Source organism: Carettochelys insculpta, chromosome 2 (genome assembly GCF_033958435.1).
Source record: "Carettochelys insculpta isolate YL-2023 chromosome 2, ASM3395843v1, whole genome shotgun sequence".
Taxonomy (NCBI): Eukaryota; Metazoa; Chordata; order Testudines; family Carettochelyidae; genus Carettochelys; species Carettochelys insculpta.
Window position 1 is genome coordinate 117,213,755 of NC_134138.1, and position 25,199 is coordinate 117,238,953.

General features: G+C 44.6%; 1 protein-coding gene across 4 annotated transcripts in view; it reads right to left on the minus strand.

Moving 5' to 3' along the window:
• Positions 1 to 15,646: 15,646 nt before the first annotated feature.
• The window catches only part of CDKAL1 (CDKAL1 threonylcarbamoyladenosine tRNA methylthiotransferase), a 665,249-nt gene continuing 655,696 nt past the window's right edge, over positions 15,647 to 25,199 (minus strand). For all 4 annotated transcript variants that reach the window (XM_074985893.1, XM_074985894.1, XM_074985890.1 and 1 more), the window contains one exon: positions 15,647 to 17,536. In XM_074985893.1, coding sequence (XP_074841994.1) covers positions 17,342 to 17,536 — 195 coding nt within the window. In that variant the 3' untranslated portion in view covers positions 15,647 to 17,341. The remainder of the gene's footprint in view (positions 17,537 to 25,199) is intronic.

Here is a 25,199-nt window from a genome sequence, read left to right on the forward strand (position 1 = left end):
CACTGTGGAGTTCAAAGCATTAAAAATATTACAAAAGAAAAGGACTATGATGTTTATTAACAAACTAGAGGATGTGACGTGCTCCAAGGACTATGGTGACTAGGCACTCTGTTAATACTGCAGACTTCCTGTTTTTTTGGTATGTCCATAAGAGACTAGTTCCTAATAAAAATACAAGGACATTTTTTCCAAGAGTAAATCTCCCTTTGGAGAACGAGCAGTTTTGCTGTCTTTGAAGTTACTAGGGTCAGAGTCTCAGATTTCCCTTAATGACTGCCTTAGAAGATACTTTATGTTCCATCAAACCAGGGAAATGTGGTGATGGTATATAGCAACATGAAAAGCAGCCTCTAGTTGGGAAGGAATGCAGCTCTACACTGACGGAAGAACCACTGGTGTGCAGTGATTACAATATTTTTTTCTTTTTTGCTGAGATGCCCTACAGACTGAACAAATTTGTCACTGCTTGTCATCAATTTTACGTTTTGGAATAAGAAAAGTAAGTGCGTGGATGGGCCATTCCATAAGCTTTAGGAAAATATGCTTATGAATATGAATATACCATAACTGGAATACGCTTTATGCAAAAGGCCTGACAGGTAAGATAGCATTGGAAAAGTTATAGTCTACTGAATATGATTTTCCCATTTATATGCATGTATCATCTTTTTAGATCAAGTCAGGAATATGGAGTAAAAACCTGTGTTATTTATTAATGCTAAGTGAGGGCCATTAATGGTACTTCAGGGCTGTAACGGCCCATTAGCAAAGAGGCAATGAAGCTCAGCCTTCCTGTGTATGTATTGGTCAACCCACAAAGTGTGGAGAAAGGGGTGTTGCAGAGACATGTGACTATGTCATTTGATACTGGAATCCATCTTTAACCATGTATTTTTCCATGAGTACCTGGGAAGGGGTCAAACAAAAACAACTGACTCCTGCCTTATGCAATTGCTATTAAAGGTGAAGACTGAGGTAACCTAGATCAGCAGTTCTCCCTGTCTACCCCCTCCAAGATGGCTGCTGGAAACATTTATAACTGAGCCAGGGAAAAGATTCAGCCCAGACTGGAATGCTTTCCAGTCTGTGAAAGAAGCTTATCAGAACAACTTTGAAGGTGAACTACTACATGCGACCACTTTCTTAATGTAGTAAGTATAGCTTGTGTGTTTTATTTTGTTTAGTAACATAATTTGCTTTGGCTGATACCGCTTATCACTCAAATCCTACCTTTTATACTTAATAAAATCACTTTTGTTTACTAATTACCCCAGTATAAATGTTACCAGGAGAGGGGAGAAGCAGCTGTTCTTATCCTTCTTTACATGGAAAAAGCAGGCACATTTCATACAGAGTGGTGTAAAACTTCGTGCAGAGGAAGAGTGATTTGTCTACAATTCAGGCCCCACTGAGGCTGGGCTATTGGGTGGTGTGTCAAGTTCCTTTACCTGAACCTTCCCAGTGCTGAGCTGATCTCAGTGCCTGTGTTACTGTAAGGGGATGTGATCCTATCTGTGTGTCACTGCTGGAGGAAGCCTCAGGGCCTGGATCAGGAGGACAGGGTGGCTGGGTGCCCAGGAAGGCAGGAAGAGGGGCTTAGTGGTATTTCAGTACATCAAGTGACAATCCCATGGGGCCCCAGCAACCGAACCCATCACAAGTGCTTTGATAAATAGTATGAGGCTGCTCCAGGAAGTGTGAGCCTACCTTTGACCTTTTTACACAGCTTGGGAAAATGGGCCTGAGGCACTTCCAGGTGCTCAGTGTTGCGTGTTAGTGTGTACTCACCTCACACACTCCACCAGGACCACTGGTTTTATTCAGTAACATAAAACAGAACTGGATTGCAGTCCTCTAGTTTCCCCTCTGCTTGCCTGCCTCCTGCCTTCGGTCAGTATTGTAACTCCTGGGCCAGGGCAGAGGGGATTTTGTGAATCACAGCCCCTGGCAAATATGTCCTGACTCCCACAATAACTCAACAAATCTCCAAGCAACCATGCCAGTGTTTTACTTTTGCACCATTTAGCCTCCTCTCAGGGTGCTCTTTAAGTCCTTTTTGGTCCTACCTGTAAGGAATCATAAATCTCCTCCTGGCTTTCTGCCCCATGCTCCCAGCAGGTGATGGTGCTGAAAATACTTCTTGCTGGGAAGGGGACAGGGGAATTCCTAGCAGGAATCAGGAAGTTCTCCCAAAATGCCACAGTTTGTAGTTCACCACATGTAGTTCTTACTAAATCACAGCACATACTATGATATTTCTACCAACCAAAGGCCACACTATGGGGCCATATTTTAATTTCCATTCAGTCTGGTGGTGTAAAGCATTATTGTGCAATTGTATAAGCAATAATACACTACACCACAGCCCTAGATCCAATTAAGATGCCACATATATGGGGGGTGGTGGGGTCATCCAAAGCTCAGAGAGCCATGGTCTCAGCATTTCAAAATAGGGTTACTTTCCAGATAGGTCTTGACTACAATGGTCCCCACTGAAGTGAAAACTCCCCTCTCAGTCATTACATTTTCCACTGGTCTCCCAACACACACTTCTCTCTTTCCAGACTATATGCACACGCTGCCCTCCCCTGCTTTTTAATCACAAATGCCTTCTGCTCCATAGTATAAACAGTTAATCCTTGCCAACCACTCACCCACAACCTACAGGCTGTGGCCACACTTGGCCAAAACTTCGAAATGGCCATATGGCCATTTCGAAGATTACTAATGAGGCGCTGAATTGAACTGAATATTCAGCGCCTCACAAGTATTAGGAAGCTTCCGGCCGCAGCGCTTCAAAAGCACCGCTGTCAAACGCTTGCAACTCGGCATGGGTACACTAGGGTCCTTTTCGAAAGGACCCCGCACCTTTTGAAATTCCCTTATTCCTCTCTGGTTGTGGCCACACCAGGGAGTAACATAGAAATGGCTTATCCCTAGCCGTCATTTTGAAATAAGCTATTTTGAAATAAGGGCTATGGAAGCGACTACACACAAAACGCAGATTGACGTTATGATCCGCAACATTGAAAAGACTCCCAGTCATTTCGAAATGGAGCAGCTACACAGCCACAGCTTCATTTTGAAATAATGGGGCAGGAAATGGCGAGAGCAGGGTTGAATGGCCGACAAGCCCTTCCTGGTTCACAGGCCAGCCAATCCCTCAAAGGGCCCCTCCCAAACACATCCCCCGTGCACATGCTGAGGACCCTGACTGCTTGCAGCACGCGACCTCCAGCACAGCACTCGGCAGAGCCTTGGTCAGCCACCACACCACTGCCTGCCATGGGCCCACAGCACTTCACTGACGGGGACAACTTGGACATCATGGCCAGCCTGATTGCCATCCTGACAGCACGCCATATGGGGCTATGTGCTGCCCGACACGTGGCCAGCCTCCTGCAGGGTCCTCCCACAGTGCATCCAGAGCACCCCCTGTTCCAGCCCTACCGTCACCTCTGGCAGTACCCCACCAGCGGGGAATGGTGGGACGACATCGTCCTCAGAGAGTGGGACAATGACCAGTGTCTCCACAACTTCCGGATGACTCAGGCCACCTTCATGGAGCTGTGCCATTGGCTGGCACCAGCACTTTGCCACCAGGACACCTGCATGTGGCCTGCGCTCCCCCTGGAGAAATGAGTAGCCGTTGCCCTGTGGAAGCTCGCCATCTCGGACAGCAACTGCTCAGTTGGCCACCAATTCGGAATGGGGAAGGCCACCATCAGGGTCGTCCTCCTTCAGGTAAGGCACCCGGGTCCACACTTCCACAGCGGGGTCTTGCTGAGGGGAGTCCCAGGGAGCAGGGCCCTGGAAAGTGGGGCCCTGGGGAGGGGATCCCCCATATGCTACCACACACTCATGGGTGCCTGTGCCCTCTGCCCCTACAGGTTGTCTTTGCCATCAACAGGATCCTCCTGCACCATCTGATCCGCCTTGGAGACGTGGACGCTGCCATGGCCGGCTTCCAACAGCTAGGATTCCCCAACTGCATCGGTACATTGGACAGCACCCACATTGCCATCCGGGCCCCACCACACAGCCGGGGATGGTACAGTAACAGAAAGAGCTACCACTCCATTGTCCTCCAGGTCCTTGTGGATGCCAGAAGACGTTTCACGGACATCTGTGTGGTCTGGCCCTGCCCAGCCCATGATGCCCGCGTCCTGCAGAACTCGTGGTTCAGGTGCAGGATGGCAGAGGGCACCTACATCCCCCCACGGGAGCTGCCGGTGGGGGACGTGACCATGCCCCCATGCTGCCTACCCACTCCAGGCCTGGCTAATGAGCTCCTACACGGGACACACCAATGAGAGCCAGGACCCCTTCAATGCCTGCCTCAACCAGGCCAGGAACACCATGGAGCAGGCATTCAGCCATCTGAAGGTGTGTTTCAGGTGCCTCCTGCTGCGCCTGGCGGTAGGCCTGCCCAGCGTGTCTGCACTCGTGGGCACCGGCTGTGCACTCCACAACCTTGTGGAGAGCAGGCAGATAGCTCTTTGTGGCACACTGGGCAGCTGAGGCCGTGCCCACTATGAGCAGCCAGTGTGGTCCTGTGTCACCAGGTGCACCAGGACGAGGTGCGCGTGCAGGAGGTCCTCCGGGAGACTGCCCGGAGGCCCCCATGACTTTGCCCAGCTCACTCCAAGCAACACCCCCATTACCCTTGCCCCACCAGCACCCCCCTTGTCATCCCCACCCAAGGCAGGACACACAGCACGGTTAAATAAATTCAACTGCTATTTTTGGAACGCAAAGAACGTGTGACTATTTATGGGCTGGGGGCGGGGGTGAACTATATACATGGGGAGGCGGGGGGGGGGCCTCAGTCCTCTGTCAGAGTGGCTGGTCAGGAGCCACGATGATCCCTGGAGCAATGACTGCCCTGGGTCAGGGGACCATGGCAGTGCTGGGGAGGCGGGGGGGGGGGGCGGGCCTCAATCCTCTGTCAGAGTGGCTGGTCAGGAGCCACGATGGTCCCTGGAGCAACTACTGCCCTGGGTCGGGGGACCATGGCAGTGCTGGGAGGGGGCAGGTGGAAGGGGGAGGTAGGGCTGGACTGGGGTATCTAGGGGCTTGGACTCACAGGGGGAGGGAGCCACAGATGGGCAGGGCTCACCCGGCCACAGCCAATACGCCAGCTCCCACTGCTTGGCCAGAGTCATGTCGGCTGGGAGCAGAGCTGCAAGGTGAGGGGGGCAGAAGGGGTGCAGGGGGGAGCTAGGGAAGGAAGGGGAGCTGAGGAAGAGGGGGAGGCTGGGGTGGATGGGGGGCCGGGGAAGAGGAAGGGGAGCAAGGGCAGAGGGGAAAGGCCATCCATGGGGTGGGCGGCTGGGCCAGATGGTTGGCAACGGCCTGGGTCAGGGTGTCAAGATACCCATCCACCTGGTCCCAGGCTGCCCACTCCTTGAAGAGCCATTCCCGCAGCAAGTGGTTCTGCTCCCGCCAGATTATCTGCCCAGCTGCGGCTGCAGCTCCTCCCACCACAGCACCCAGTCTGGGGAGGCATTTTCCCCTTGCCCTCCTCTGCTGCTATGGGGCTCCTGGGCATGTCCAGCGGGCTGGGGTGGCTGGCAGATGCCGAAGACATAAGGCGAGAGGCTGGTGCCTCGTCAGTCATGAGCTTGGGTACCGTGGGCCAGCAGCCTTGTCCCCACTGCCATCCCACCCTGCTTGTGGTGAGGGGCTCTGGGGTGGCCCGTCTTCTGTGGGGTCCATCAACGCAGGGCCATTAGAGTGGCTGCCCCAGCCCTCCCAGGCTTCTGACCCTCATTGCAGCCCATGGCCCCATGTGGCCCCTGCCCCCGCCACCCCCGGCAACGATGACGGCCATCCCTGGGTCCCTGGCCTGTGGCTGTGTGCTCAGACCCGTACCGGCTGTGTCGGGGACCGCCCCCCCACCCCGCATAACAAGTGGATCCCACGCCCAGTCCTACCTGAGGGTTCCTCAGGTGGTTCAGGGGAGGCCTGGGTTGACGTAGCCCGGCTGGGGCCCTCGGAGGGCTCGGCAATGCACAGCAGTCCCTCGCTCCTGCTGTCGCTGTCCCTGGTGCCAGCAGGTACTTTGGGCCCTGTGGTGGGGGGGGGGGCATCGAGGGCCCTGGCAGGGGCTCCTTGCCCTGCCCCTCCGGCTCTGCCACGTCCAGAGTCTCCTTAGGTGGTGCAACCTCCCTGGGTCCCAGCAGCTGGTGGAGCTCCCTGAAGCAGGGGCAGGTGGCCGGTGCTGCCCCTGACTGCCGGGCCGAGTCCCTTGCTCAGGCATAGCCCTGCCGCAGCTCCTTCACTTTAAGGCGGACCTGGTCGGGGGTCCGCAGGGGGTGGCCCCCTGCAGCGAGGTTGCTGGTGAGGTGGGTGAAGGCATCTGCATTTCTCTTCCACCCCTTCCATCCTGAGCAGGATGTCCTCAGCCCCCCAGACAGCCAGCAGGTCCTGGACTTCAGCGTCCAGCCAGAGGGCTCCCCTCCTCTTTGGGGGCTCCCCAGAGGCCTGGGAGTCCTGCCACCTGGACCCCTTGGCTCCACAGGGATTCTAGGGGGTCTTGGCTGCCAGCCATTGGTCTGGCCATGCAGAGGTGTCGCTTTCTGACAGTGCTAGGGAGCAGCTACACACATTTAATTTTGAAATTAACATCAACAGGAGGCATTATTCCCAACACAGGAGTGCAATAACGATTTCCAAATGAACGCCTTTTAATTTCTAAATTAATTTTGAAACGAGCAATTACTGTGTAGTTGCTCTCCTGTTCATTTTCAAATTGCCCCTCATTTGTAAATAATTTTCGAAATGAGCTGCTAGTGTGGTCACAGCCTCAGCTGAGGGGAATAAGGGGATTTCGAAAGATGAGGGATCCTTTCAAAAAGGACCCCTGTGTATCTGCATCAAGCCACGAGTGTTCGAAAGCAGGGCTTTTGAAGCACCGTGGCCAGAAGTGTCCTAATGCTAATGAGGCGCTGAATAATCAATTCAGCGCCTCATTAGTAATCTTCAAAATTGAAGTTTTGGCCAAGTGTGGCCACAGCCATAGGGAAGGAGTTGCCCTTAGGATTTATGCGCAGTTGAGCAAAACCAAGCTTTTGTCATATTCACAGAAAGACCAAACGTTTAAAGCATGCACATTGAAGGTACACCTCTAAATCACCCTTTAGTCGTTAGCATGGAAATTTACTCCACCATCTAAAGACAGTAAATACTAAATCTAGCTTGCAGTTAAAATGTCCAAGTCAGATCATCTACACAGTACCATGTTCATACTACAGCTGCAGGAAAATGGTTATCATCGCCAACTTGGTTTTTAGGAAACAAAGATTTGCCCCCTCCCCACCCACTCATGCATCTGATGAAGCGGGTCTTTGCCCATCAAAGCTTATTTCCAAAATATGTGTTAGTCTACAAGGTGCCACCGGACTTCTTGTTTTTGAAGATACAGTCAAGCTTGGCTACCCCTCTGAAAAAGATTTAAGTTTTTTTACACTTGTCTATTCATGTTGCATGATTTCTGTCTTCACAGAGATTTTTTTTTCCCTTTTAACCAATTTAAAAAGCCAAGAGCAAAAGAAACCCAAGGACTGAAAATTAAATACTGAGAAAAAAGCAGCATAGATGCAAATGACAGTACAGCATGTCACTGTGTCAGGTAATAGTTTCCTTCTGTGCTGCCAATGTATTTCTTATGTGATACAGCTGCTAAATAATAGCCTCTTGTACTCTTAATATGAGTGTGTTGGGGGGTTTTGTATTAGCACTCTACATGGGAGGGAATTCCAACACCTGGAAGTAGTATGTTAATGAAACTAAAAGCTGTGTGCAAAATTCCAGCTGTTAACATGACACCAGTCCACATGACAAAGTGAGAAAGTGTCTGATCCTACAGATGCTTTTTTTTTTTTTTCGGTCGGGCAGGGGAATGTTTCTTCTTCCTCATCCCACTTTGTACCACAAGATGGTACAAGGCAAACTTATCCCCAATCTGCCCTCGTCACATATATGGAGTGCCTTTTTTAAGGATGTGTCTTCAAGTGAAAAGCTATTCCAGACTTGCAGTCACCTTGTATGCATTTTTTTTTTATTTTTATGTACTATTTATACCACCCTGCAACCAGGACAAGATGCTTTAGAGGGCAAATAAAGGGAGAGTTTCTCCCTGTAGGAGATTACCATTTCATTGCAGAGATGACATGTGAGGACATCTAACAACTGGGGGTGGAGTGGGGATAGGAAGGGATGTGAAAGCACAAAACTGACAACAGGGCCATCCCTAGAGGGGTTCAGGACCTGGGGCAAGTCACCTGTGTGCTCCCCCCTTTACCATTTTTATACAGGTGAAATCTGGTTACAGTGAACTTCAAGGGCAGCTGCTGGCCATATGTTACATATTGATAGAGACCAGCTGTAGAATTATAATGTTGTTACCCTGTAGTTTTTTTTTATAGTTTTAATGAGGCCTATAGAATAAAAAAGCCTCACTGAGCATTACCAGTAGCTTGCTGGTTAAGATTCTGAAATCCACCTTCTGGAGGAGTGTAGGGATATGGGGGTGCACTGGAAGACCTGGATGGTATGATGGCTTCCTCACCTGAACCTCCCAATCTTTCTTCCTTCCCCTACAAACCATTCCCACTTATCCCCTTCTCCACAATCTCCTTCCCCCTCGCCCCACACCAGTCTCCCTTTAATCTCTCCACTCCTCTGACTCCTACTAGTGGCCTCTGCCTTGGAATCATTCACATGCCTAATTTTCACCCCTCAAGAGTGATTACAATTTCTTCAAAATCAAATTCCACCCATAACTCTCAAATTGCAGCATGTTGTAGGCACCTATTCCAAAGCTCCTTTTGTCAGCTAGTGGTCGGGTGAGTTCACATCGTCTACGTAAATGAAATCTGTCTGTGATTCATCTAAACATACTCAGTAAATTTACTCTCTCTTTAACAGACTAGAAGGAAACGGGTTTTGGGGAGGAGCCAGGAACTTGGCCTTGGTCAGATGACCCCATATTTGAACCACTAGTGCTACTCTGCATCCCCAGGAGGCAGCTCTCCACATAATCAGAGTAACCATTCAGATTTTAGAGCACTGAGGTTGAGTTTTAAACCTCATAAAATGGTGGGAGGCGGTGGAAACCCTCTGCTGTTCTCCTGTTATTTGCCAGACCCTAGATTCAGGTGCTGCAGGGAAGGGAGCTGGCGCCTGTTGCTGGAGAAGTAAAAAAGGCAAAGAGGACCTTGAGACAGTGGGTGGTAAATGCCCCCCCCACCCCTCAGCCTGGAAGTAAGGACCTCCCCGCAACACATATAGGGCTGGGAGAGGAGAGAATGGACAGTGGGAAAGGGAGGTGTAGTGCACTAGGGGAGCACAGTTTTGGGCTATGGGTAAGGGGCCCTGATGGAGACTGGCTACTGGCACTTACCTATGCTTGGAAGGGCATCCTGGACTAGTGGAGGGTCCCACTGCTGGAAAAGGAAAGAGTCTGTCCCTGTAAAACGGAAACCTGGAAGGGCAGATCAGGCAGGCCTGCATAGACTGCATGGTGGAGTGGCACTGGGGAGTTGTCTGAGCACTGGGACCCTGCAGAAGCCAGCAGGTAACCCTCTACTAGCCTGACGAACTGACGAGAAGGCAAGCTCAATCCTGGGAGGCTGCAGCAGGCAATAAATAAATAAATAAATAGTGTATGGGCAGGACTGGCCCTTCCTGCGGACACCGCTCCGCCCCTCCCCCACATGCCCCTGAGGCGCTGGACCCCAAACAGCGTGGGGCCTGGGCCGGTTGTCCTGCCTCGTCCTATGGATGGGACATCTCTGACTGACAATAACAATTACCATTTTCAGACATTTATGTTACTCTCAACATAATACTACCTGAGCACCCTGTGCTCTTTGGTGCCACAAATATGATTGTGAAACAGAGTTGTACCTATTCTAATTGTTCAGCTAATTGTTATTCTAATTGTCGGTGTTTGGAAGAAGAGCTAGAAACACGAACGACTGGTTTGAAGCTAACTCCAATGAGATGATTCCAGTCATTGAAAAGAAGCGCGCTGCACTCCTGGAGTACAAACGCTCACCGAGCCAGAGTACCCAGCAAGCACTTAGAGAGGCCAGAAGAACAGTACAGCAGACAGCCAGACGCTGTGCCAACAACCACTGGCTCCAGCTATGCAGCAGCATCCAGACCTGTGCTGACTTTGGTAATCTCAGAGGAATGTACGAGGGTATGAGGAAGGCATTAGGACCCACCCAGAACAAGATGGCACCTCTGAAATCCAAATCTGGTGAAGTCATAGCTGACAAAGCCAAACAGATGGAGCGCTGGGTTAAGCACTACTCCAAGCTGTACTCACGCGAGAACGTTGTGGTTGACGCAGCCCTCGATGCTGTTGAGCTCCTACCAGTAATGGACGAACTGGATCAAGAACCGACTGTGGATGAACTGAAGAGAGCCATCGACAGCATTGCAGCAGGAAAGGCCCCTGGTCAGGATGGTATACCACCAGAGGTAATCAAATGTGCCGCGGACACACTCCTGGAACCCCTACATGAGCTACTGTGCCTGTGCTGGAAAGAGGGTGAGGTTCCACAGGATATGCGCGACGCTAACATTGTAACGTTGTATAAGAACAAAGGAGACAGAAGCAACTGCAACAACTACCGTGGAATCTCCCTCCTAAGCGTCACTGGTAAACTATTCGCTTGCGTCAGTTTGGCTTGGCAGACTCCAGAAGATTGCTCAGAGCGTGTACCCTGAATCGCAGTGCGGATTCCGCGCAGAGAGGTCTACCGTTGACATGGTCTTCTCTCTAAGGCAGCTGCAGGAGAAGTGCAGGGAGCAGAGGAAGCCACTCTACATAGCCTTCATCGACCTGACCAAGGCCTTTGACTTGGTCAGCAGGGATGGTCTGTTCAAACTGCTCCACAAGATAGGCTGTCCTCCACGGTTACTCAAGATGATCCAGTCGTTCCACGAAGACATGAGAGGAACCATCCAATATGACGGCGCATTATCGGATGCTTTCAGAATCAGGAGCGGCGTCAAACAAGGATGCGTGCTTGCTCCGACATTGTTCGGGATCTTCTTCGCACTCCTCCTGAAGCATGCCTTTGGATCTTCAACAGAGGGCATCTTGCTGCACATAAGATCTGATGGGAAACTGTTTAACCTTGCAAGGCTGAAAGCTAAGTTTAAGGTGTGAGAAGTCATCATCAGAGACATGCTGTTCGCAGACGATGCTGCTGTAGTGTCTCACACAGAAGACCAGCTTTAAAAACTGCTGGATCAGTTCTCCAAAGCGTGCAAGGACTTTGGGCTTACCATCAGCCTAAAGAAGACAAACGTACTTGGTCAGGATGTTGCTGAATCCCCATCAATCAGCATTGACAACTATACATTAGAGGTCGTCCACGAGTTCGTTTACCTGGGGTCCACCATCACTGACACCCTGTCATTGGACACTGAGCTAAATAGGAGGATCGGAAAAGCGGCCACAACTCTGTCCAGACTCAGCAAGAGAGTGTGGAATAACAACAAGCTGTACACTCACACCAAAATGCAAGTCTACAGAGCCTGCATCCTCAGCACCCTCCTTTATGGCAGCGAGACTTGGACCCTGTATGCCTGCCAGGAAATGAGGCTGAACGTCTTCCACTTGCGCTGCCTCAGGTGCATCCTTGGAATATCATGGAAGGACAGAGTGACCAACACGGCCGTCCTCGAGCAAGCTGGAATCCCAACCATACACACCCTCCACAGGCAGCGTCGACTCCGCTGGCTTGGCCACGTCCACAGGATGAATGATGGAAGGATTCCAAAAGACATCCTGTATGGTGAGCTAGCCTCTCGCAAAAGACCTCCCGGATGCCCCCAGTTGCGCTACAAAGATGTCTGCAAGAGAGACCTCAGAGAGGTAGACATCGAGCTGGACAACTGGGAAGAACTAGCAGACGACCGCAGCAGATGGAGGCAGGGGTTACACAAGGGCCTTCAGAAGGGCGAGTTGAAGATCAGACAGCTAGCAGAGGAGAAGCGAGCGCACAGAAAGCACAATAAGGACTTGCCAGACACCCACTACATCTGCAAGAGATGCAGCAAGGACTGTCACTCTCGTGTGGGTCTTCATAGTCACAATAGACGCTGTAAATGAAGTCCTCAATTGAAACTTTAAAGGGCATGATCCATAGTCTATGCAGACTGAAGGATGCCTACTACTACTACTAATTGTTCAGCTATGGAACTGAGCCACAGAGAAGCTCTGGCTCTGACCAGTCACTGGGCGAGAGCAAGGAAGAGATGCCATCACAACACCTAAGTCCCTTTGTGCGTAACTCCTCCTAAGAAACAAGGAAGGCGTGAGATTTTAGGAGGATTTGAATGAGAGGGTTGTGGTTTAGTGCATGGGCTTTGGGAGGGGATTCCACACGGAGGTGGAAAAAGACACAGAAATGGGTGTGGGACAGGAAAAGAAGGGTGTGTAAGAGCTGTTTTTGGCATAAGTTTCAACAGGTCTTTAGAAGGAGCTCGAGAATTTTCATGATTTTTCAAGTGGTCAATTTGTCACAACAGACACTGCAACAGGTTCAGAACAAAAGGCCAACAGACACTGCATAACTTTGCCAACAGGAGCAGTACATTACAGGCAGAAGGCTGGGACACAACACTTTTTCTTGCTGTTTCTTTCACTTGAATGACAACACTGAGGCCCAGTCTACACCACAGACCTGTACTGGTGTAACTACACTGCTCGGGGTGTAAAAAAGCCACACTCTGGAGTGACATAGTTGTACTGATCTACTCCTCTCCCCGTGTATCTAACACTAACCCTTCTCACACGAACACAGCTACTGCCATTTGAGGCGGTGCTCCTGTCTGAGTAGGAGCACCTTCACTTAAGTGCTACAGTGGTACAGCTTCACCAACACTGGTGAAGACTTGCTGTATGCCTGAAAGAATGAAACACATGGCTAAAGGAAGAGAACAGTTAGCTGGTGTTTGATTAGATCAGTTTTGCAGTAATCATCCTGATTTTAACTATCTAAAGGCTTAGTCCTGCCTTTACTGAAGTCAATGAGGCTTCACTATCGACTGTCAGTTTGTTTCTCAGCCCAGACCTGCACTGCCATTTTATAGACTTCCCTATCTTCCTCAGAGGCCTATTCTGTCCTACTCATTCGATGCCCCAGCTTTTAAAAAAAAGTTCCCTCACTTTTTCATATCCTTGAGCCCTAAGTATAATTTTAATTTTTAAAATGTTTCCCCTTTATTAATATTTATAAACATAAAACATGCAATTAAAATAAAACTACTTAGAACACTTGCAAACTATTTTCTTGTCCCCTGAAATACACGATATATTACGAAAAATTGCTGCTAGATGGAGAGATTGAGAGATAGATGGAGAGAGAGAGAGAGAGAGAGAGCTAAGTAGCAAAATGACACCCATCACTCAGTTTCTCCTGAACTGTTGCATGTTACTTCATCTTTTTCTTACTCATTTCCTGAAATAACACTTATCATGACAAGCTATTTTTAAATATAAGCTTGATATTAACACACATTTTCATAGACATATTTATAGACATCCTGTGCGTGGGTAGAGCAAGCCACACTCCATATGTATTCCAATGAATTGGAAGATTGGAGCTTTTAAGTTGTCAGACTGTATATGGGTAAGAGAGAGAGTCTATTTTCACTCATACAAGAGTGAAAGATTAGCAGCTTGAAATCAGTTTGACAGTTGCAGTTACTCTATTGCATACCAGAGGGAATTTTAATTCCAACCTGTGAAATTGTAATTGCATCTCAAGAAGAACAGAGGGATTCTGGGTAATGGTCATAGCCAAGCTCAGTGTCAGAGTTGCCAGTTGCTGCCACTTCAGATATTACTTGCTGTTATTCAAAAATCATTCCAGCTTTCCATATGGGAAGTTGAACTAGGGAGTGAAAGTAAATTAACAGAAGCTGTCAGACGTTCAGAAATATGCAGGCAGCGATGTGACAGAGGTGTATGAACTCTCCTCAAAAGGTACATTTTCTCTTTCTCTCTGTTTTATAAATAAGGCTTATGCAAAAGGACAATTTGTGGTTTATGCTCATTGCTAAATGAGGATGTCATCAAAAAAAACCCCAAACATATAATGAAAGAATTGAATGTCAATCCTGCCCAAACAGCAGGAGAAAAAAATCTTTATCAGGTTGGTATTTAGAGCAGATTTAAGATATCCTTGCCATTCCAGTGTGGTGGTGTGATAGATTCATCACTGAAAAGAATTTGCAGAAGAGACTGTAAAGCTACCAGTTATTTAAAAACAGACCCACAGCTGAGGATCCTTTGGGATAAAAAAGAAAGCAATTTCTTTTTTCCTTTTGTTTGGAAATAAAGAGGGCAATTATTGGATAGCCAAACACACACATGTAGTTAGTATAAATGAATGTATGTGTGAAAGAGTGGAGGATCCATGGACTTTAGGGATATGAGCACGCAAAAAAAAAGAAAAAGTATGCTCAGTGGGGCAGAGGCTTCCTTTTTGTTCCATGTTTCTACATCATCTAGTCCAACAGGACCCTGCTTTATGACTGAAGCTCCTCAATGCTATGGTTATACAAATTCAGAGTAGATTCAGTGTTATCACATTTCTCCCCTATTGTGATGGTACCCAGAGGGACGTTCTTTTGTGTAACATACCGATGTGCAATTTTATAATTAACACTTTGAATGTCACTCAGAAGCTACTCAGAGCACAGACCAGAGATACACTGTACTCATGCAGAAGGTGCTCCATAAAATACAGTGGCATTAGTTGAAGTGCTCTGTAAAATATGACACTATCATTGGTCCGCAAAGGTAGCCTCAAGTAGCAAACAGGGGTTTGGTTTGCATTTTGCCTGAAGGCCCATGTGAGTTCTTATTTTATTAGAATTGGCTTATCCATCCTTGATTTATACAGAATGGCCTATAACAGAATGTGTAAGAATAGCCTCTCAAAGTGAAGAGGAAGACACTAACATACTGATAACTTAGGCTATGTCCAGACAGCAGACTTCTGTCAACAGAAGCTTTGTTGACAGAGTACGCATCCGGACTGAAGATCTGTTGGAAGAGATCTGCTGGTTGGGAGCATTCTGCCGACATCCCTATATACCTTGTTTCACAAGCAAGAAGGGATGTCTCAACAGAAGGTGTTTTTCTGATATTTGGCCCCACGTGGATGGGCCAAATATCGGAAAAGCCTCTTCTGACATAACTTTCAGAAAAAGATATGCAAATTGCGGTGTGCAATTTGTGTCTTTTGCTGACAGTTCTCGACAATCTAAACATAGGCTTAAAGACTTCTAAATACCTGTGGAAGTTTTGATTTGAGAACCACAGTCAATGCAGCTAAATTCTCCTATCTTCTGCTGAGAAGCATTTTTGGTTTTTCATCTTGTTTTGAAATTCTGGGATCATGAAAAATTGTACCTGAAATTCAGTCTGTAATTAAGTCAATGGGGTCACAAATCCAACCTGTTAACTTATCCAGAAGCATATTAAGCCTCTAAACAGTCTGGGCAATGGGTATTCAATTTTTGAAACCTGTACAAAGATTACTGTTTATTTACAAGGTATTTTGGTGGAGAGATGGAGAGAAAAGATGGACATAACTGACTCATTGAAAGTGAGTACAGGTACAGAACTTATTTGTATATCTTCCATAAAACAACATTTTTTCCAGGTTTATTGATGATAGCAATACTCTTTCAACTGTAGTGTGATCATTAACATATCTGATATTTTCTGGAAGCCCAGCTCCTTGAATCACGTATTTCAGTGAGAATTTCACGTTTCATTTTTAAAATACATTTCTATCCCTTCCAGTTGTGCAGAAAAGCCTGAAAAGGTGAACAGAATTTGTTTCACTCAAACAAAGTCTTAAAGTCTGCTCAAAACCTCAAGAGGCACAAGTCTGCACAGCAATCAAAAAGAATCCAACTTTAAAAATAAGTCCGTACGATTTTCAAGTCCGTTTTATGATTATTTTATACCTGATGAAATTTGAATGCTTGGAATTGGCAACAATGGATCTTGTTTATAATCATCACAAATTCATATTTCCTGAAGATAAACATATTTTCATGCATATTGTTATATTTCACATTTTCTTACTGATAAGCTGCTGCTGATGGATCCTCCTGTTTAATTTTCTGTTAATTATGAATCCTGGGTTATGTTTCTTTGAAGGTACACAACATGTTTACTCAGGTTATTGTTATTTATTTGTAGTAGAATAGCGCTTAGGAACTCAACTAAGACTGGGGCCCCTATGTGCTAAACGCTCTACAAACACATAATAAGAGAGAGTCCCTGACCGTAGGAGCTTAAAAACAAGACAGATAAGGTAAATTAACTTGATCCAGATCATTCAGCAGATTCAGTGGCAGAGCTGGGACTGGAGCACAGACTTTTTGAAGACATCTCATGCTCTATCCACTAGATAAGGCTACCCACTTGAAAAGAATAGGATTAAAAAGAACCAACAACAATTTGTGATGTATGTAAAATGCCATTTCTCTAATAACCTACCGTTTTCTCACAGTACTTATATAGGGTTAGATCCAATGCTCGCTAAAGAGAATGGGAAGAGTCACATTGACTTCAACAGGTGTTGGCTCAGAACCATGCTGATTACATTAAAATCTGCCTTTTGTAGAAATTCATGAATCTCTTCAATGGTAAGAAACAACAAAGTTCAAGTTATTTCTGTATAACAATCAATTTTTGATATATTTGGAACAAAGTGAGTATGTTCTGCAATGCTCCTAGCGGAGAGGTTGAGTTATTGATGTTTCTTTGTTGTAGGTCAAAATTACATCAGACATAGCTGTGACACCAGCAGTGACAAATGACAAATTGCAATGGCTGAATAGTCCTGGTATTGAATATTTGATTTTAATATAAAAAGACATGTATCAAGAAAAATGTTTAAGGCTGCTTCAAAGGCTCAGCATTTCAAGAAATTATCAATACTTCTGTGTGAATAATAGAATCCTTAATAATTTAATGAGTTTCCAGCACACAACTTTACCTGAAACTACTTAAAAAACAAATAAGCAAATACCTGTATTTCTTTAAAAGAAAACAATTCTGTAAGAGAAAAAGTCTGGCATGACACACCATTTTTCTGCTCTCAGTAAAATAACCATAGTATGCAAATAGGGACAAGATGGCTCTCACTCAAGCAGTGAATGAAAAGAAAAGCTTAGGGTAAGTACAAAATATTGCTCAATTTAAAACTATTTTCAAAAGGATTTCCTCAGGACATTTTAATCAACACTATTTTTTCTCACAAAAACTTCTTCGAGTTTAGAGTTCTATTTAAACACCTCCATAATAAAAAGTAACAACAATTGCCAGTAAAGCCAGGCTGACAGACAGTATCTTCAGTCCACCTCCTGTTTGCTGCCAAGGAAGTTGCATCACCATCCTGGAACTCAATGATGTTTTTTCTTGTATCTGAGCGGAAGGGCATACTTTCAAATTCCAGCCATTTTCCAACACATGTCTGAACTCCTGTGGAGAAAAGCAGGAATTAGATTAAGGCTGCACTTTAATAACATTTGATGATGTACATCAAGGACAAAGAAAATCTGCCATTAGTCATAATGTCCCTTTTTACATCCAACAATAGTTTAGTGCGTACGACATCAAGAATTCTTGTTTAGATCATTTGTTTCTCGTATATGATGAAGAATTTGTGCTGATGCCACACTGAGCCAATTTCTTCAGTGAAATCCACTGCCAAATCAATGAAACTCTTCACAGCATAAATTATCTGGCAACAATATGGTCAAGGAAGGTTTGTTTTTTTCCCCTCTCTCTCTCTACCTACCCTCATTAGTTCCTTCAAATTGGCCAGGGTAGCTAACAAAATAGGGAACCAGTAAAACTGCCACATTTTGCGCTCTAGGTCCTGCCCATGTCAATCATTGCACCTTCTGGACAGCTAACTCAGCATTGCGCCAAAATCTTCCCCCCAAGCACTTTTCCCCTGATCCTCAAGAGGCAGCTGTGCTAAAACACTCACCTTCTTGTTCAGCATATTGAGTCTCAAGGTCCCCTGCCAGGGCGGCCCTTACCACTCTCAACCTGATTAAAAGCACAATAGGTCCTCAAGAACAGCAGGATCTATATTGCATGCTGAGTCACCATTTCAGCTTAAAATATGAATGGCAAACTAAGCCTAATGGAAGTGCCATCAGAATATAATTTCAAGAAGATGTAAATGATGGAAAAGAGCACAACAAAACATTTACTAATATGGTATCATAACATTTTTTTAATGTTGTGTATTTTGGTTTATGCTTGGTTTACACGTCACTTCCATATCACTTTTCTCTCTTTCAATAATTTTTTAAATAAAAATGGAATGAACCACTGAGATTTTTAACTCCTTGAAATCTTCCATTTTGAAATATTTTTGAGAGTCACATTTTGCCCCCTTTTTTCCTACCTGGGCATCACCTTTGCTTTCCAATTGTACTGCAAAGTGTCTGTCTGAACAATCATACATTCCTATGCAGCTATAACAGGATTGGGTGCATGTTTGCTCATTGCTAATGTAGCTCCTGAGTGGATACAGCAAATAGAAACTATTGGCAGTGCCTGCCCATGTCAAAGCGTGACAACACAGCCTAAACAGTTGACTTGAAGTCACCTTCCTTTATCCACTTTGGGATTAAATACTATTATAATACTTGCAAAAAGAATATTATACTGCTTAGATAAATAGCAAAAAAGCAAAACGACAGCCTCAGATAAGTGCAGTTTTAATATTTGAGATGGTGTTAATTTAAGGCTTGTCCCCACTGTGGGGTGGAGCCATTCTGCAGCAATTGATCCACTGGTGGTAAATTTAGCAAATCTAGCAAAGACCCACTAAATCAACCAGAATTCACTCTCCAGTTGACTCCAGTAATCCAGAAGAATGAGCTGAGTAAGTGGATTCAATATGACAGTTTTCTCTGTAGTGTAAACCCTGCAGTAAGTAGATCTAGACTACAGCCATTTGAGGTCATGCTACTAATGTAACTCAAATTGAGTATCTTAGATCAATCTGTCCTTGTAGTGTAAACCCATCCCTAAGAGTGCACACAATACAGTTGGAAGATTACTGAACACGTAACCTATGAAATAAAGACAACTTGTTACATGTATTGTAAGTAAAATTTTGAGTTAGGGAAGAGAAGTGAACGTACCAGTATATTGGGATATAGTGCAGAAAGTCATGAAAGACGTGAAAGCTAAAGGATTCCAGGACTGCATCACTACACTATGAAGAATTTGTTAGCTTTCACAACAAAAATATTGTACATGTTGATGGATATTGCTCTGTAGTGACAGGCAGAGCAATTAAAATCTATTCCTAAGCAACCTTAAAAATTAATAACTAGTTATTTTATTTCAAAAGTCAAAGTTAATTAACCTTTACATATAAAATAAACTGGAAACCACAGAAAACCAATTATTAAGGATTTTATCTATCTGAAACAAACCACTTGCTAACATACTCATTTCTTACACTGGTCAAAGTTGGAGGAAAAACCTCTCTTCCTCAGAAACCACATCTTCAACATTTACTCACCTGAAGCAAGTAATTTCTTTTCATGGCTACATAAAATATAAGGTGTTTTACAAAGGCTACAGCTACACTAGAGGATTTTGTTGACAAAACTGGCATTTTGCCAACAAAACCCTGGGAGTTTCCAGATTCCCCAGGTGTTCTGTCAACAGTAAATCAATAGAAAGGAACACTTTTGTCAACAGTTTTATATTGCTCCCCATGAGGCACAATGCCTCTATCAACAGAGATCTGTTGACAGAAAGCCAGTCTTGATGTTCTTGGGGGTCCTCTGTCAACACACTGGGCTTCTTGGACACCAGGCAGTCTGGCTGGCCATTTGGTTGAGACAGCAGCTTGTAGGTTAGGTAGGTTGAGCGGATTGTGCATCTGTCTCTAAAATTTGAAAACAATTTTATAAGGCTGGTTTATGTTTAATTTTGGCGAATGTTTTCAAACCTGAGTAACTAAAGTTAGATTTCTAAGTCCATGTTTAAGGAGCCCAAATAAAAGTGGCTTAGGCATCAGAAAAAACTGGGCATTCACAAATCTCATTGAAGTCAACGGGAGCTGCAGCTACTTAGAATCTTTGAAAATCAGACCTTTTCTATTTAGTCACCTTAAAATGAGTTTAGAAGGTTAACATTAGGCATCAAGGTTTGAAAATGTTGGCCCAAGTTTCAGTGCATAATATATTACACACAAACATTCTTGAAGGTACAGGTTGAACCTCTCTCCTCCAGCACCCTCTTGACCTGACTGGTGCCGGATGAGAGAATTTGCTGGACAGTGGGAGATCAATGTTTTCTACCACATTACCAATACTTCCACTGCTTTCTTGGCTCTTAGAAGACGTTTAGGGGCAAATTACAGCTGAATAAAAGCACAGAACACTGAGAGCCAGGACTTCTGGCTGTAAATAAACTTTATGGGACCACATGAAACTTGGCCACACCTATGGTAAGAGGTCATCCGGCTAACTAATATCATGCTGGATTATGGAGTTTGCCAGCTGAGAGTGTTACGGATTAGAGAGGTTTAACCTTTACTTCCCAAAATCTCATCTTCTAGCTACTATTTTTGGGGTTCATTAAAAATAATCTAACAACCTGTTTCATCTTTTTTGAATATGTGAAGATAATGAAGATTTGAACACCCTTTTCCTCTTTATTTTGTTATATTTCTCACCAATAGAATAAATGGATTTAAACACAATACTATACTTTATTCGTTTGAGTATGCAAGCTATACTGGTCAGGAGAGTGATTTTCTTCCCCCTCTGAATGACAGCTGGCAAAAGTCCTAGTGTCGACACAGGCATAAATAAATAAATAAAGCATTAATTATTCCACTGGGGGAACTGGCTGTAAATTACACATAAAAATAATTCTCTGTCTCCTCCAGCTAGGGAGGAGTGGGAGGCATGTTGCCAGTATACCTCTATTGTTATAATTACATTGGCAAATTCTTTGCGGTATAGACAAAGCCTAAATTATGGCTGTTACCTAGGATTGCAGAGTTACTGGGACTCTCTGCAGCTATGTGTATTGCCATCCTTATTTTTGTGTTGCTGAGCCCTCAGGCCCTCTGAGAAGCTGAGCTCTCAGGCAACAGCTTTGACTGTCTGGCTGACCAGCTCTTAAAGCAATATCATTAACCCCCTGCAACCACTTTTTGGGTCAAGACCAATGTGCCTTCTAATCTCTTCTAGCAATGTGCAGATTTTTTTCCATACATGTATGGAATAATTTTTATGTGCACTGAGGCATGTGTGAATGTTCACCACCAATAAAAACAAAAAAACTAGTTGTGGACGCTCTGCTAATCAGCTGGGCAGGATCTGAATTTCTCCCGAGTGGCTGCACAAGTGCATAGTTTATAGGGAACACTGGTCAAGCCCCCTCCAATTTGAGAAAAAATCTGTACAGTATAAGGTAAAAGTAAGGTAAAGGTATATAAAACACTGGGAGAGACCTGATTTCACAGGTTAGTCATGCATTTTTCATGGCCATGAGTTTGGTAGGACCATGGATATAGCATAATGTCTTGTTTGTGAACATCTTGATAAAACATTTAGTTACTTCCAAGAAAATCTTAAAGTCGCATGTGTAAGATTCTGAGTTGGTCTAAATTTGGTTAAAATTACCATACATAATCTGTATCCAGGGAACATATATTTCCTTATATCTAATCTGACTGGATCTTCATAACTGCAAGAATTGGGAAAAGTACTATATAATGCAATCAAGTGAAATTCAATAGGAATAAAACTAGAGAAGAGTCTATTTTTCCATCTGAAATACATTTGGATCAAATACACAGGTAACTCATACTATGCGTTTAAAATTACACAGCATGGGTTTAAGATGATGCAAGCCGTAACTCAGTCTTGATATTAAAACTGTTGGCAACCTCCCTATTAATAGAAACAGTGTCCCCACAAATGATAGGGAGAATTATCAAACACACATGCAAAAACAGTCGCATTCACTCCAGCATCTCTTATTTCCATAGACTCAGTCTTTCATGTTATTTTGGCAACAGCAAAGTAAACACAAAACTTTGCTAATAAGGTATAATATAAATTATTCAACCATCTAACATATGATCAAATGTATTTCAGATTATTTTCTGAATAATTCTACTCTGACAACTGCCAGAAGTAATGTATTTTGAGTGTGGTTGTACAGCCTCACTGACTTCTTTCTTTCTGATGCTCCAGTCCCTGACAAACTGCAGCGCATGAAAGAAATACACACATCAAAACCTGAAGTCTGACATCTGTCAATCACAGTCTAGGTTTGCTTTTTTTTTTTTTGGTAAGATCTTACTTTAACAGAAACATGTTACTCTACATAACTGAATTGAGGTTCTAATGGATTCAAAATGTTTCTTATATACAAATTTATTTTATGCTTCAGGGGCATAGTTAGAATTGCAGCTAACTACAGTAAAAATTATTTGACTGCATATACCTAAAGTTAAATTAGACTGCTGAATCTTTTATTCCAGTTACACTGTATTACAGAACATAAATGCCTGTACCACAATGTCCAAAACCACAGATCTTCTATAGCCACACACAAAGCATATGTGAAAAATGTAAAGAGAAAAATGTTAAAATATGCATAATGCATTACGTTGTGCTATTTGAAATGTAAACTCTGGGGCTCTTATATTTTGGAGGCATTTTCTTATATTTTGGAGGTATGGTCCAACCAACTACATTAGAAAAATCTCTCTCTCCTATCAAATTCTACTGTCTAGTTATAAAAATATAAAAAGGTTTTGGATTCAATAGGTATAGAGGAGCAATTTCTACAGAACTTCATTACACATTTCTGTATGGTTTTAATCTCTATGATGTTTTATAGGCTTTTCCCACAAGGGAAGAATATGATTTTAAGAATCAAAATAATGTGCATACAAATGAATCTTTTTCCAAATGTCATTATATAATCCTCACAATGCTAACAATATGTGATATCCTTGCTGTTTTACACATCATGTAATATGCAGTGATGTCTAGTTGGAAAAAGGGGAATGCAAAAAAAGTAGTTTTTTATTGCAACTTTTCAGTTCACTAGCTTAAGCGTCTTTGGGGCACCTGATGTGCCACGTTTCCATCAGTATCATCTCCCATCCTCTAACCCCAGAACTGACTGAGTCCGCACGCCCATTCAAAGCTTATTCATTACAAGAAATGGGAAGTCTTGAAAAATAACCAAAACAGCAAGTATCAGGGGGCAGCCACGTTAGTCTGTCTCCGCAAAAACAACAACAAGTCCTGTGGCACCTAATAGACTAACAGATTTTTTGGAGCATAAGTTTTGCTGGGCAAAGACCTGCTTTGTCACATGCATCTGATGAAGCAGGTCTTTGCTCACGAAAGCTTATGCTCCAAAAAAACCTGTTAGTCTGTAAGGTGCCACAGGACTTCTAGTTTTTTGTCAAAACAGCGAGACACCTTGAAGCAGCATTACACTTTATTTAGTCTTTCCATTACAGATGTAGGAAGGTCAGGGGGAGGGAACTGGACATGATTTCTTACCTCATCCAGTGTACAGAATGGATGGTGCTCAATTAATGAGCTGTTCAATTTTTTTGTTCTGGTGATGTATACACATGAGGGGGCTGAAATTAGGTTGCTCAGATAACCTTAACTCTTACACTGTCTAACTTCTGAGCACTTAACTTTGCAACCTTAAGGTGGTTTGAGACAGAGATTTCCTTAGTTTTTGTTTAGCCTAGGAGTTTTACACAGAATAGTTCTTTCATAAACCAGACCCTCAACTTACATGGAGGTTATATTCTTGTGCAACCCCACATAAGTCAAATTTCATGTTACTCAGGAGAGCCAGAAAACCAATCAGTGCAGCATCGCTGGTCAGTTTACCATCTCCTGTGAGCAGTGGGGAGCTGGCACCTGGCAAGCATAGCAAGTTAGTGTTAGCACCAGAAATAACTCTTAGATTATCTGTCTCCTAATCCTGTGCTTTAGTTCTAGACAAAGCTCCTTTCCTGGAGATGTATAATCTGTCCAGCAGGTGTCATACACAGGCACATTGCCCAGTTCTCCTGTGTTATGTGCTGTGTTTTGATTTAGTATTTACAGTACTTCAGTAGCATCTACTTACCTTGAGGTATTTTGTCCTTATGAGAAGATTAAGTACTAATGGACAGCTTTCATTTGGAAAAGGAAGTAGAAAAAGCATCGCACCTTACTGGATGGGAAACTGTGCCTGAGCTGGTGTGAATGATGGAGTACTGGAATTTAAGGCCAGAAAGGATCACTAGGATCATCTCACAATGCCCTCCTGAATATCACAGGCATCAACACCTCTGGCCCAAACTCAACAACTGGAATTAGATCAAAGTATTAAAGTCCTCAGGAAACTAAACTATTCTGTGCGACAGAGACAGAATGGAAGGGATGGAGGTGCACTTCTGGAAAGTGCTCATCTGTATACTTTATCCCAGATGCTGCAAAGTATGTTTATCTGTAGTAACAGCTAAAAAAAGGCTAAAGGAAAAGGCCGCCTGGTCCCAGCCCCCTAACACTCCGGGGACCAGGAAACAGCTCCCGTCAGGGACGGCAGCATGACAGGTGGCTGCCACCCTGACAGGAGCAGGAAATTGCTACTGTCAGGGGCAGCAAGAGTCAGACTGCTGCCCCTGAAAGGACCAGTTTTCCTGCTCCTATTGGAGCAGCAGTTGCATTAACCTGGGACATGCACAACTTGATTGCGTGTATCTTGAGGGTTTACTGTACTCCAAGTGGAGCACAGGTCACCTACAAGTCTCCCCCACTTCACTCTGTCTTGGGACAAAACTTCTAAGCAGTGAGTGTAAGACCAGGGAGGTTTATAAAATGATTAGTAATATTAATAGGAAGTGGCAGCTGAAGTAGACGGTGATCAAAGATGAGAATGATGAGGTGCTCATGAACAAGGAGAAGGTTGTACAGCAATGGACAAAAATATTGCACTGATGTATACAAAGCACAGTTGGATCCAGGTGTCTCAGAGGGACTTATCGAAGAACTGAAAGAGATATCTCTGCCTAGCATTGAGAGTAACACAGATATTTCGAAGGAGGAAGTAGAAAGAGCAATGA